Consider the following 14,049-nt stretch of genomic DNA (forward strand, 5'->3'; position numbering starts at 1 on the left):
CATAGGAAATAGGACACTAGACAAAAAATGAAAGTGCATTTTCTGGAAAATCCTTAATATGGCATACATCTATAATGTCTTAAATTTTCAGTTCAGATACTTATTTGACCTACTTCCTCCATGTGATCCAGGAGGCTATCTTCTTTGAGGTACATATGTGTGTATTATTAATCAGCATTATTGCCGGTTGTTATAGCACGAGTTTGAGAGGCTTTATTTAATGCATATCACTTTGTAAAAACCAAAGGTGAATGTTCATTTTCATCGGAAAATTTGAACATTGCAAGTACATCATTATGCTTAACTTTCCCTTTAAACATACACACTTTTGTTGTTATGTCATAATTAGAGCCCGGAAGTTCAGGCATTTATTTTCGTTAAAATAGGCAGGCAAAAAGGCATTTATAATGTGGAAAATAGGCACTAAAAATGAAAAAAAAGGCGCATTTGGAAGTCGCTTACTTTTATCTATAATTTCTGGCAAAATGTTAAAATCTACATTGGGAAGAGCATTTCAATTTTCTCCGTCTTGATTGCACATAACTACCAGGTGTTTTTTAAGTTCTCAACATTCATTGATAGTCGTCTGTCAGAGAGAATGTTTTTCATAATAGAAAATTATCTTTCTACTTCGACAGAAGTTATTGGAACATACATAAAACAAGCTAATGTAGCTGGACTCATTTCGGTAACAGAATTTTCACCTTTTAGAACATCATAAATTGTTTTAAATTGTTTCAAGTCCTCATTTGCACTCACTACCCGTTTGCACTTTTCCAAAACAGCTGACCCCTTTTCACCTGGCACTTCCATCACCTGCTGCATAGATTCCTCGAACATTTTCATGGATGCTATAAGAGTCTCACCTCTTTTCTCTAGCTTTGTAATTGTCTCTGGCAATGCACCATAATGTGCAAAAAATAAACGACAGTTCATTCTTCAGTTCTGAATAGAACAGGAGTCTTTTCACTTCACGAATAGAAGCCGCTTCATTTTCTGGAAGAGCATCGATCACCTCACTGATTTTTTCAAGGTTGTTAGCATAACATATAGCTGCTGATATCCAGGTTCCCCATCTCGTCAAGACTGGTTGCGGAGGTAAACTAAGCTCAGGCACAACTTGCTGATATTTTCGGGTTCGAGAGGGAGATTTCAGAAATATCTTCTTTGTGTTCGAAATCAACCTGTCCACTTCTGGGTGCAACACCCTAACTTCTTCGGCGATTCTGTGCATTGAGTGGGCTACACATGTGATATGAAGCATGTTCGGGAAGAGAATTTTCAATGCTATGGCAGCCTTCTTCATATAGGGAACTGCATCACTGATAAAAAGTAACACGTTATCATGATGTACACCATCTGGCCAGAGCAGAAGTAGGGAATTTGAGAATAACTGAGATATTGACGAACCATTGGCTCTCTCTAGTTGTTCTGACGTGAGAAGATATGACGAGGATTCTCCGCATGTTGGTTCCATATTTCCTATGATGACGTTGGCTATGTAGCGTCCCATAGTGTCCGTAGTTTCATCTATTGAAATCCAGATCTTTTTTCCACCAACTTCAGCACGAATTCTTTGCAGAGCTTCTTCGTAGCAGATGCTTAAATATGTTTTCCGCAGCGTAGATTTCGACGGCACCGTTTCTGTAGTGTATTTCTCCAGGAATTTCCTCAGTGACTTGTTTTCCACTTTCCAGAAAGGTATTCCTGCTTCCATGAAAGCTTTGCACAGTTGAAGAGAAAACTGAGATTTCCTGTTGGATGAAGTGCCCACTGTTGAAATTAGGGATATATTCTTCTGTCCGATCATTTTAGTAGCTGCAGATTTATGTTTTGCTGTTGATACATGCTGAAATATAAAGTATTTTTTTCTCATGGTTGATTGTTTTTTCACATATCTTGAAGAGAAGAATAGTACCGTCTGTCGAAAATGTGCTTTCACCAAATTCACGCACGTAACCATGTAACTTACCACTTATAATGGCACACTAAATTTTGGCATGATGACAACTACATGATCCTTTCCCTCCAAAGTGCAGAACTAAACTAAAGATAGAGAACTTGATTTTGGAATCCATGCAAAGGCCCTTGGGCATTAGTGCTGACGTAATTGTGCAGGTGTTCTGCAACAGGTATTCATCAGTCAATCATGCACAAGGAAATGTTAACGGAAAAGCAATATCCTAAATCAGCATGGAATACATTTTTCTCACACTTTTCTCCTTCAACAATGTTGAAACAGAGTGAGAGTGAGAGAGAGAGAGAGAGAGAGAGAGAGAGAGAGAGAGAGAGAGAGAGAGAGAGATCTTTGTGAGTGTTAGAAACTGATTCCCGCATGCTAGAAAGGTGTTTGGTAGGAATTTGATTCCCTGCTGGTGAGGAGTTATGCAAGGAGTGCACGCTCAACATTTCTAGTGTTTGTAACATTCCTACAAAACTTTGTAATTTTGTGAAAGTAACAGAGTTTTCCTTTTCATAAATACTAATTGTATTTGCCTCTGCTGCATATAATATAAATTTAAAAAAATATTGAAATAGGAAACATATTTGACTTACCCTGTATTGTCACATTTGATCTTATACTTCCCGCAGGTTTCCCAACAAGGATCCTCTAAATATTTCTATCCTTTCCCCACAAAAGTCTTCTCGATTTAATTATTCTAATAATATAAAAAGTGCAAAGAAGTAATACTTACCATCCAGTTTAACCCACAAATTATTTGTATTGAAAAATTTAAATGTCTTGATAGATTTGAAGTCATCCATGTGGTCACTAGGCACTTGTGCAATTTCCAACAACCTAAGTTTGTTTTCATACTGTATCAATGTACCACCCTGCAGAGAAAAGAAAATGCATTAATACAAATTTAGTATTTTGCATACCCACTATGAATTCTAATGAAATATTACTAATGTGAAGGAACTATCAACCATGAGTATTGTTTGTTGACTACTACTTATAGGAAGAATATTATTTATTATGCAAGTTTTGTTTGGCTGAAAAAAGCACAATATCAAATATGGCATTTGAGAGGAATTTGTCGTTTATTATATTGAATTAAATTTTATTATTATTGCAATGATACTTATGTGCATCTGCACTGGAATTTTAATATTCTTAGTCTTTGTAAATTTGTTTCTAATACAGTGCTTAGTGAAGGCATAACAATGTATTTGAAAACATCAGTTCAAATCTAATCAATACAAGCTTATACTTTTCTTGAGTATTCTACATGGTATGTAAAACACTGACCACACACACTTGGAGACTCCATATACCTTGAAAGTTGTGCAAAATATGCAGTTTTATTAATTTTGCAACAATAGTGTGTTGCAAAATTTGTTTTCATGATTAAACAACAGCTATTTTAATACTATAATTATTACAAGTATCAACTTGATGAATATTTTCAAGCAAAGGTCTGGTGGATTGATATGGTACTATACTTGCAATGGAAGAATTGTATTGTTAACATTTATGCAATGGAAGAATTGTATGTTAACATTTATAACTATTCTGAGAAAAAAAATGTTCCAAAGTTAAAATCTGTATGAGTGTTGGTGGAATCACTTAAGAGTATCAACATCAATGTTTATTTTGGTTATTAATGTTACCACCAAAGTGTATTGAATAACAGTTTCAGCGTATAAAACCAAAAATTCACTTACCTTAACATCGGCCTTTGTCTTATCTGTAACTTCCATAAGAAATTCTGGTGATATGTCAGCTGGGTGAAGGAGGAAATTCAAAATATTTAAATCAACTGTTGCACCCAAGTTGTCAATGTTGGACACAAAACAATATAGACGGCCCTGAAAATTATTTTTTAATAAAATATTAAGAACCATTCTATACATGAAATTTTGGATATGACATGTTTGTATCAGGTGGATCCAGAAAGTAAGTTTCCCGAATGACCAACAGTTAGCAGGCCATGCATTGCGGGAGGTTAGTGCGCATGTGTGAGAGATGCATGACAAGGCAATCGTATGCAACAGGCGGCACTCCCAGACAACTCGCGATAGCACCGTAGTAGCGATTGAAGATGGCAGTTCTTATTCCAGCTCCTGCTGACTGGGAGGTTCGGTCAGTGATAAAATTTTTGAATGGACAAGGCATAGCACCAATCAAAATGCGGTACCATGATGACGGCGACGAGTTTCTGGACCAGATCATTACAGACGATGAAACGTGGGTGGCACACTTTATGCCAGAAACCAAGCAGCAGTCTATACATTGACGTCACAGTGGATCTCCATGCAAGACGAAATTCAAGCAGACTGTGTCGGCGTGGAAAGTGCTGTGCACGGCATTCTGGGATAGACAGGGCATTCTGCTCATTGAATTCTTGACCAAAGATGAGGCTGTGAACGCTGAACGGTACTGTGAAACACTACGGAAGTTGCGACGGGCCATTCAGAACAAGTGGGCATGGGATGGTTAGTGCCCACCATCATGCTGCACGATAACGCTCGGCCACATATGGCTCAGCGCACAACAGATCTTCTGAAGGAATTCTGCTGGGAGGTGTTTGACCATTCACCCTATAGTCTGGATCTCGCTACCAGTGATTACCATCTTTTATTACACCTCAAGAAATTCCTGTCCGGTCAGCATTTACAAAGTGACGAGGAGGTGAAGACAGTGTCACACACTGGTTCCGATCCCAGGTGGCAGACTTCTATGACACAGGGTTACAAAAGTTGATCCCACAGTACGACAATAAATGTCTCAATTCCGGTGAGAAGTATGTTGAAAAATAGCTGAACAATTGCTGTATCTGTTCCAATAAAAATTTATATTGCAATTGTATCTATTTCTGTAGATTGCCCCAGGGAAACTTACTTTCTGGATGGGCCTCGTATTTTCATTAATTTTTTTACTATTTCATAATTACATATAAAGAGATCAGTTTGGCATGTATGTGGAGAAAGACAATCTATAAACAAACAAGTCATCAAAATTTTCAACATATGCAATTGAATTGAATTGTTGTTTTAAATCCACTTTATGCACAGATAAGCTAATTGGAACTGGACCTACAGTTTAAAGTGAGATCTGAACCACTGTGCAATGTGCCTCCACAGAGTATCGAACCTGGGACTCCTTGATTACAAGGAGATGATGTTAAAACTACGGCATAGGGGAGGCCCAACTTAAGCAATTAATGTTCCAAAAGTTACATGTACCAACTAAAATATAGTTATGGAAATATATTGTCTTTTATCTTGAAATAAGAAATTAAAACTCATTAATAAAATGCACATACAGTGACACTACTCCAAACAGAGAAGTCAGATCTAGTACTTAATTGAACCTTGATGACAAACACCCACTGTATATAAAAAAATTATTTGCCTAACATCCTCACAAGATCTTCATGTCACACTCGTTTCATTATTCACTAGTGACAATACAATACTAACACAAATAACACTCAGGGTGATATTTGAAGGGAGGTGAGGGAGAATTCCTCCTGGTTTCAGCATTCCCCTTCTGGTTGCTAATTTTTTTTACTCTTGGACCCCCCCCCCTTTTCGAGAGAGAGAGAAAAAGAGGAAGGAAGAGAAAGCACTTCTTTCTTTCTTACTTTATTTCTTCCTATTTCTTCTTTTTATATTTCTTTCTTTGTTCCATTCTAGCTTTCCATTTCTTCTTCTGCTTTCTTTTCTTTCTCACTCTCTTTCTCTCTCAGAGGGGGGGGGCGAGAAAGAGAAGGAAGGGTGTAGGAAAATTATACTCATGAAGCTGCTAAGGGTTGGTGGAGATTAGCTGAATTTTTCATTCTTCTTTTTCCTTGGGAGAGAGTGTACAAGTTTGCCCCTCTTTCCCCACTATTTTGGAAAGGAGGGAAAAAAAAGAAGGAAGGAGAAAGAAGATGATGAAGAGAAATGTAAGTTTTCCTACCACCTACAACTTCCCCTGCTTTCTTTGTGAGGAAGAGGGAGAGCAGGGGGAGAGAAGAAAACATAGGACATCTATCTCTCTCTCTCCTCTTCTATGAATAAATCTTTCTTTCTTAATTCCTCTTCACTGAGTAGTTACTGGAATCCCCCTAGTAGAAATTTTCAAAATACCACACTGACAACACTTATGAACACCGGTCACTGAATCATGGCACATGTGTTAGTGTATGCGTGTGGTGTTGGAGAATAATGGTAATGTCTAGGTAAGTGAATTAATTTGTACTTACTTCATCCAGGAATTTCTTGAGAAGACCCGAATTAAAGAAACTGTCATAGAAATCTCCATGACCAGGAGGGTACCATCTGCGAAAATAAATTCATTATTGAATTTGTAGAAGTAGTAGCATTTTGAGAATAATAAATCTGCTTTCAAATTCTCATGAATCGCTCTCAATAGGTTACATTAAAAAGATAAAACAAATGTTTTGTCTAAACACAATTCATTTTTCAACTGATGAATAAGTTTCTATTAAATTTAAAATATACTAAACCCGTATATTTTTATTTCTTTGTAATTGTATATCTTATTTTAAATATTTTTTCTGCCTTTTCGGGTTAAATATGACAATCGGGATGAATGATGATATGAAAAAAAATGATACCTATGCTTCTTCAATGGTGAGATGTGTCATGAGTTGACCACATCAATATGTTCTGAGACTGAAGAAACTTGAGAAATTTAAATCTTACTTAAATCAAAAAGATATTTTCATATGGATAACAGTTTTTGCAAGCTCATATAAATTAAATCATATAATTAACATTACAAACCAAATAACCGGTGCTGGTTAGAAGGAGTTTTGATCAGTCAAATATGATCTCGGACTTGGAACCAAATGAAGCAGAAATCAAAGTCCAAATTTCACACAAGCATTTATAATGGGATAAATGGAAGAAGGTTAAAATACCTGTAAAAGTTCAGAAGGCTGCATCTTACCAAATGAAGCACAAAACTGACGAATCATTGATGATATTCTATCAGGATATCAGTCAGGTCAGTTCCGGATATGTTTTCAAGAGTTAATATAATTCTATCTTCAGGGATTCAAGTGCAGAGATGTTTGTTAAACCAGTTTTTTTATGTATTTGGTATAGGTGATCAATTAGGTGTCATCTCTCCCATATATGAGTTCCAGGTCAACTACAAGCTCAGCTACTTAAAACAATAGTTTTCATCTACTGTCAACAGCAGAAATTTCCAGCTGGATAGTCATGTTAAACCTGTGGTTCCTTACACAATTTCTATATTAATATAAATAATATAAAACAGATATTATGTCCATTTTGAATATCGAATCACCACACACTCATCACAAACTAACAGACATGAAATTTTTGCATAAAATTATCATGATCCCTAAGATGAAGCTTCCAAACTGTTCCAGAGATTCTTCACACAATAGACTGTTCCATTCAAACCATCAACAGAACAGGCACTGCTACAGGTATACTACGACTTCATCACTGGCAACGGGTTGTACACAATGCTGGTGACTTCGTCGAAGGGCTGTAAAAGTTTCACAGAGGTACCTCTTTTGTATCATTTGAGAATAAATAGTTGCCACTATTAAATTTCCAACCCACGTATAATAACCTCTATGTAAATATTGATATTTTCTTGTCAGAAAGTAGTTTCCGACAATCGCTAAGAATGTACGTTGTAAGATATTTTTCTCTGCCATTTTCTATTGTCTTGTTTTGTTCTTTTTGTTTTTTTGTTTTCTTGTTGCTACAGTTTCAGTATAAAATGATCTTTGAGTACTGTATCTGAAACTTTAAGTAAATAAAAAAAAAAAAAATACTGTACTACAATCTTCGTAGAAAATATACTTACGCTTCAATGTCACTCTCAACATCGCAGGTGGTTGGCACAGGCAGCAAGGAATCACGATTTATGCGAGGAAAGCAGCTCTGGTTGAATGTGTAGATGTCCACATTCAGTCCCTTGTACTTTCTAATAATCTTTTGCGTATCCTCGTCAGTATTGAAAGAGTTCATCAAAACAAGAGGCACGTTGGCTTTGTAGGTTTTGTTCAAATGCTGGAAATAGTGAAGAAATATACATAAAAATGTATATGTAAATATGTGGTTACAAAGAAATATACACAATGAGTGCATTCAAGATAATGCAGAAGTGACCTGCTCCAACACAAGAGAAATTTCTTACCTCAATTTGTTGCACGGTGAGATCGAGGAACGTCAAATCGTTTCTAACTGGAATTACAGATTTAGGACCTCTGCAACCCATTGAAGTGCCAAGTCCACCATTTAGCTTTACAACCACTAGTTTATCCAGCATCCTATGGATCTCATCTGTGGTTGGTGAAGGTAAGGTGGAATAGTCTTTGATCTGAAATTAAGATCAGTAAAAAAATAGTTATGATCATTAAAATAAGAAAAGTTTCACATTTGATTGCACAAAATAGAAAATATGGCAAAACAAATTAAGTTAGTCTTCTGTGCACAAGTTCTATCAGGGTACAAATTAATGTGGGATGCCATGAAACAAATCCCTCCCATGCAAGTAGGCATCTTCCCTAGCAACAAGGGTAAATTGTTATCCTTGTCAGCGATTACTTTATCACTCCACAAAGATATAATAGTCACATTTGTATCACAAGAATTTATAAAGTAAACTTGTTCACAAAGTACATAAAGATTCATCTTTTCAAATGCTACGTACAATCGCTAATATTACATCCAACAATTGATCAACTAGCAGTCTATTTTCAACTCTTCCAAATCAACAACTTTCCCACAAATTCATAAGGAAACTTCGGAAGTAATGAGCTCTCCAGTAAACCTATGAGTCAGCTAGCACCAATTTATTCAGCAGAGGGAAAGGCCAACTGTAATCTAGTTTCCCCATTCTCTCTCAAAAGGGATTGCTAGGTATCTGGGTTTGTCAAGAGCTAATGGATAATAATAAAATAATCTCTCCAATCAAGAGTTACCCAAGATACCCTACTAATCAAATTCCACTGTCCAATAGCTGTTTCCAGTCCAAGCCAATTCTAATGTAAACACTGTAATGATAATGCATAAAAAATATTTGTATTGCATTTTGCTGCGTCAACTTGGTGTAAAACAAGGATTAAGGAGATAGGTTTCACTATGGTAGAAAAGATTGTTAAAAACTTTCCACAGTTTCGATGAAACTTTCACGTCCAATCCCTTCATTATAAAACCCCATTACGTGTTAAAAACCAAACTTTAAAAACTTAAAATGTTAAAAAACACACTCTCCTCTTTCACCCGTGTGGTGTCCAGTATGCTTTCTTGCAGAATGCATGAAGTTCCTTGTTTCCCTTCCCCTCCAACAGAGCTCCCCTCCCCTTCGCCAACCTACCTCATTTCCAAATCGACATCACGGGTCACCTGAGCAGCGTGGATTACGTCTGGCGTGATATGAAATCCTATTTTATTATTCCCATCTTTTAAACATTTTTATCCACATTTCATCCAGGTTTCCATCATCTCTAATTTATTTTTCCTATCTTTGCATATTATTAGCGGCCTCATATACATTTCTGTTTATTAGTTTGTTTTCACTTCTAATTACGTCCCTTTCGTTAATCTCATGCTGTTCTTCAGTAATGTGTTCAGATAAACCTGTTCTCGGTACTCCCTCCCTAATATCTTTATCGTGTTCTTCCCACCTTATCTCCATGCTTCTTCCTATTTGTCCAATATATTCTTTATTACATACACACCTACTCCTGACATGCACTGAGGAGTAGCTAATCCTAGCAGAGATAGATCAATCAATCTCAAATCTCTAATTATTTTATTATTGTATTGTTGAAGCCACGGTTCATATGCAACACTTTTTTTCATGCGCTTCTCGTCCCTCGGTGCGCTCAGCGTGAAAAGGTGGCCTAGCTCGCTCTTCCCCGCCTCACAGTTCCAGGTAGAAACGGGTTTCCAAAGGGAAAGGGAAGATTTCTGCCTCTACCTCCCTTGTCCCCTCGCCCCCGCTCCAATGGTTGAAAGCCCGTGCTTTCAGGTCCTCCAGTCTATCTCCTATAGGACAGATAGGGGATTGGATTCCCTTCGCTTCCTTTGTAAATTGTCTAAAGAACTAAGGATTTTTTTTTTTTGCAGTACTTATGTTCTCTGTATTTACACTACTTTTTACACATTGTACAACATGTATATATAATATAGGATGTACTTTTATTATTTATGCAATTGGAAGGTCTTATGTGCAGACAAAAATGTTATGCTTTTTTTTTTTTCAAATATGGAATATAATATAATATTATATATATATATATATAATTCTTGTTCCTATGTGCTGTACTCTGCCTGCAGTGAATAATCAAAAAATTAGAAATGAAAAATGTATCCCAAAACTCAAAAAGCCAAATGAATATCATTGAAGAAAGAGTCATTCCATGCGAAATCAACACAGCCTTTGACCTGACCATCTCCGATTTTCATGAAATTTGGGGAGTTGAAACTATGCATGGAACTTAGTAAATATGAAAATTTTTAGTCTCATGCATCTTGTAATTGTTAAATTATTCAAAGTCAAAGTTCGCATAAACTGCCCTTTTTGAGCCCGCTTAGCTATACTAAATGTGCTGTAACTCCGCCTCTATTTCGCCTAGAAAGCTCAAATAAAGTTTATTGTACAGGGAATTGAACAAGCTTTCCAATGATATATTACAAGTCTACATTTGGGTAAAGATATAATTTTGTCATGTGACCTTGACCTTTGACCTTGAATATCTCAAAACATGTCATCACCAAAATTCGTGAAAAAAATATATTTGGTCCCTCATGCCATACTCTAAAACATATGAAAAAATCATTCTGGGACTGCAATGGGATCAGAAGATACAAAATAATATGTGTAACTATGTGACTGATAAAAGCCACATTTTGTTAATTTTTGTCAATCTGAGCAATGAATTGGTGTAATTTTGTTGTTAATTATATTGAAAAAGACGAAAATAATATCATTCCAATATATACTAAACAATGATGGTCGTAATTAAGGTCACTCAATGTGATCTTTAATAATATCCCATTGCTCTTATGGTCAATTCCAATAACTTATAAATTTTGACTACTCAAATAGCACACATTCTATTTCGACTAATTACAGTAAGCTTGCCATGCCAACAAGCCAATCACAGGCATTCTTATTTTGACCAATCGCAGCGAGCCAACAATGTCACTAAGCCAATCGCAGATATTCTTATTTTCACCAATTACAAGAAAGCCAATCACAGGAATTCCTAACTTATCACATATTACCTGTCAGTGAATAAGTAGTCAGGGTTCCAGAAATAGTATTTTTAAGTTACACAGGACACAGCAGTTAAGCTGTTAGTGAGAAAACAAACGCAGAAGATGGATTTTGAGAAGCTGCTATACTGTTTTAATCCTTTCTGGGAAGATGGCCACAAAAGATACAAGAAATATCTACGTAATGTGCAAGTGTGGATGGTTCATGTAGCCAATGGTATAAGTATGGAGCAAAAGATATGCGACAAATGTTGAAAGAAACTCTCACAGATGAAAGGGCCATTGTCATCTTCAAGTACATCCAAGGATGCAGGAAGCCCAGAATTGCAGGACCCTTCTAGTCCACTGTCATCAGAGACGTACGAGACTTATGTAGCCTCAAGTGTTGCTTTAGATTCATTAAATGCAAGTCTTACATTTCTCGGTGAGTCGCCAGTAAAAAGGAAGAAATTGCAAGGAAAACAATATCCAAAGGAAAAGTTTAAGAGAGTTACTCAGGTACTGACTAATACGTACGTATCCAATGTGGAAAGAAATGAAAGTTGTGAAAGAAATGTGGAATCCGAAATCGTGAATCAATTGAAAGAGAAATTCAATAGTAGTGTTACAAACAGTGAAAAGATTGAGATATTGACAGTTCTACCAAAAAGCTGGAGCATTCGACAGGTTGAAAACGAATTCAAAGCTTCAAGCTATTTAGTAAGGAAGGCGAAACAGTTAGTAAAAGAATGTGGTATACTAGCAACCCCTAATCCTAGACCTGGACGAGTCCTAAGTGAAAATATTGTACTCGAGGTGACGGCATTCTATAACAGTGATGACATAAGCCGAAGTTTGCCTGGAAAGAAAGATTTTGTGTACATGAAGGAAAATGGAACCAGGGTTCACAAGCAGAAGCGTTTGGTTTTAGGAAATCTGAAAGAAGTGTATCGAGCCTTTAAAGATGAGAATCCGGAACTGAAAATAGGACTGTCTAAATTTTGTCAATTACGACCCAAGAACTGTGTTCTGGCTGGTGCAAGTGGTACCCATAGTGTATGTATTTGCACTATACACCAGAACGTGAAGCTAATGTTGCAAGATTCGAGAATAAGAGAGTTGACACGGGATGCACACTGGCCACTAAACACGTATAAACACTGTCTTGCGCAAATAATATGTAATCCTGCACAGCCAAAATGCTACCTGTCATCGTGTGAGAGCTGCCCTGGTACATCTCATTTAATAGAATATATAGCTCAATTGTTTGAAATAAACGGAATTGATGAAATAACATACCACATGTGGACATCTACAGACAGGACAACTCTCCAATCAGTTATCTCTCCTGTACAAGACTTTTTGGAAATTCTTGAAGAAAAATTGCAACAGCTCCTGCCTCATTCTTTCATTGCAACCCAGCAGTCTCATTTCCTAAGGGATTTCAAGGAGAAGGTTTGCGACAATGAATACATTATTTTGTGTGATTTTGCAGAGAATTATGCATTTGTTCTTCAGGATGAAGTACAGGGGTTCCATTGGAACAATGCACAGGCCACTATTCATCCTTTTGTTGCTTATTACAGAAATTGTGAAACCCGTGCATTAGATCACATTTCTTTTGTTATAATATCAGAATGCCTTCAGCATGATACTGTCAGTGTGCATCTTTTCCAGCGCCATTTGATAAAGTTTCTTATATCCCACTTCAATAGAACACCTAAGCATATTTATTACTTTTCTGATGGTTCTGCAGCCCAGTATAAGAACCGGAAGAATTTTGTTAACATATGTTACCATTATACGGATTTTAGTGTCTCGGCAGAGTGGCATTTCTTTGCCACATCACACGGCAAAGGACCATGTGACGGTATCACTGGTACTGTCAAGAGACTTGCTGCCCGTGCAAGTTTACAGTCTTCATACAACTCTCAGATCATGACACCAAGACAGCTATTTGAATGGTGTTCACAAAATATTACATTGTGTTATTTTCATTTCACCACTAATATGGAATACGGTGAACAGGCTTCCTTCCTTCTACAGCGATTTGAAAAGATTTGTACAATTGCAGGTACACAAAAGATACACTGTGTTGTGCCAGATAGCCACACTACTATTCATGTAAAAGTCTTCTCACATTCTGTTGACATGAAACAGGAATCACTGACGAGAAAGCGACATGAATCAGAGCCCACTGATATTACTGGGTTTGTTATGTGCATGCACGATGGTCACTGGTGGCTAGGATGTGTGTTAAATGTACACGAAGATACACATCGGGTTACACTCAGCTTTCTCCATCCTCATGGGCCATCCACTTCGTTTACATATCCTGAGAAACCTGACATATTCGCTGTGGACAAGATAGCCATCCTTACAAAAGTTGATGTCAGAGCGCCAACAAGAAGAACTTACGTTATGTCGCCACAAGAAATACAAAGGGTCGAATATCTTGTACGTCAGTATTGATGTTGGTGTAAGTTCTGTGTGCATTCTCTTATTTTTTTCAGTTAGTTTGAACTTGAAGTTATTGTTCATACCTTCTGCAGTTTAAAGGTTCATTTTAAATGAAATATGTTTCTTGAACTTTGATATTCTGGGGATTCATACCAACTGTATTTTTGACATGTTTTGTAATGTATTTTTATATTATTTATGGTCAAACGTCCAGTTATGTTACTGAAGAAGTTATAGTCACAAGTGTGTTGTTTAATTTACTTCTCATTCTAGTTGGTTGTCCATTGTAATCTCTAATCACTTTCAACTCATTTAGTTAATTTAATGCTTTAGTAAATACCTCAATAAATAAGCTGCTGCCTTATGCACCAAGCATCTTAATTTTTC

At 36.6% G+C, this 14,049-nt stretch overlaps 1 protein-coding gene across 4 annotated transcripts in view; it reads right to left on the minus strand.

The window, feature by feature from the left end:
• The window catches only part of UGP (UDP-glucose pyrophosphorylase), a 130,828-nt gene that overhangs the window by 13,569 nt on the left and 103,210 nt on the right, over window positions 1-14,049 (minus strand). For all 4 annotated transcript variants that reach the window (XM_083122551.1, XM_083122549.1, XM_083122552.1 and 1 more), the window contains exons 4-8: window positions 8,135-8,317; window positions 7,802-8,007; window positions 6,195-6,270; window positions 3,670-3,813; window positions 2,697-2,835 (exon numbers count right to left, since the gene is read on the minus strand). In XM_083122551.1, the coding sequence (XP_082978677.1) occupies window positions 2,697-2,835; window positions 3,670-3,813; window positions 6,195-6,270; window positions 7,802-8,007; window positions 8,135-8,317 (748 nt within the window). The remainder of the gene's footprint in view (window positions 1-2,696; window positions 2,836-3,669; window positions 3,814-6,194; window positions 6,271-7,801; window positions 8,008-8,134; window positions 8,318-14,049) is intronic.

Source organism: Lepisma saccharinum, chromosome 5, assembly GCF_977018435.1.
Source record: "Lepisma saccharinum chromosome 5, izLepSacc3.1, whole genome shotgun sequence".
Classification (NCBI taxonomy): domain Eukaryota; kingdom Metazoa; phylum Arthropoda; class Insecta; order Zygentoma; family Lepismatidae; genus Lepisma; species Lepisma saccharinum.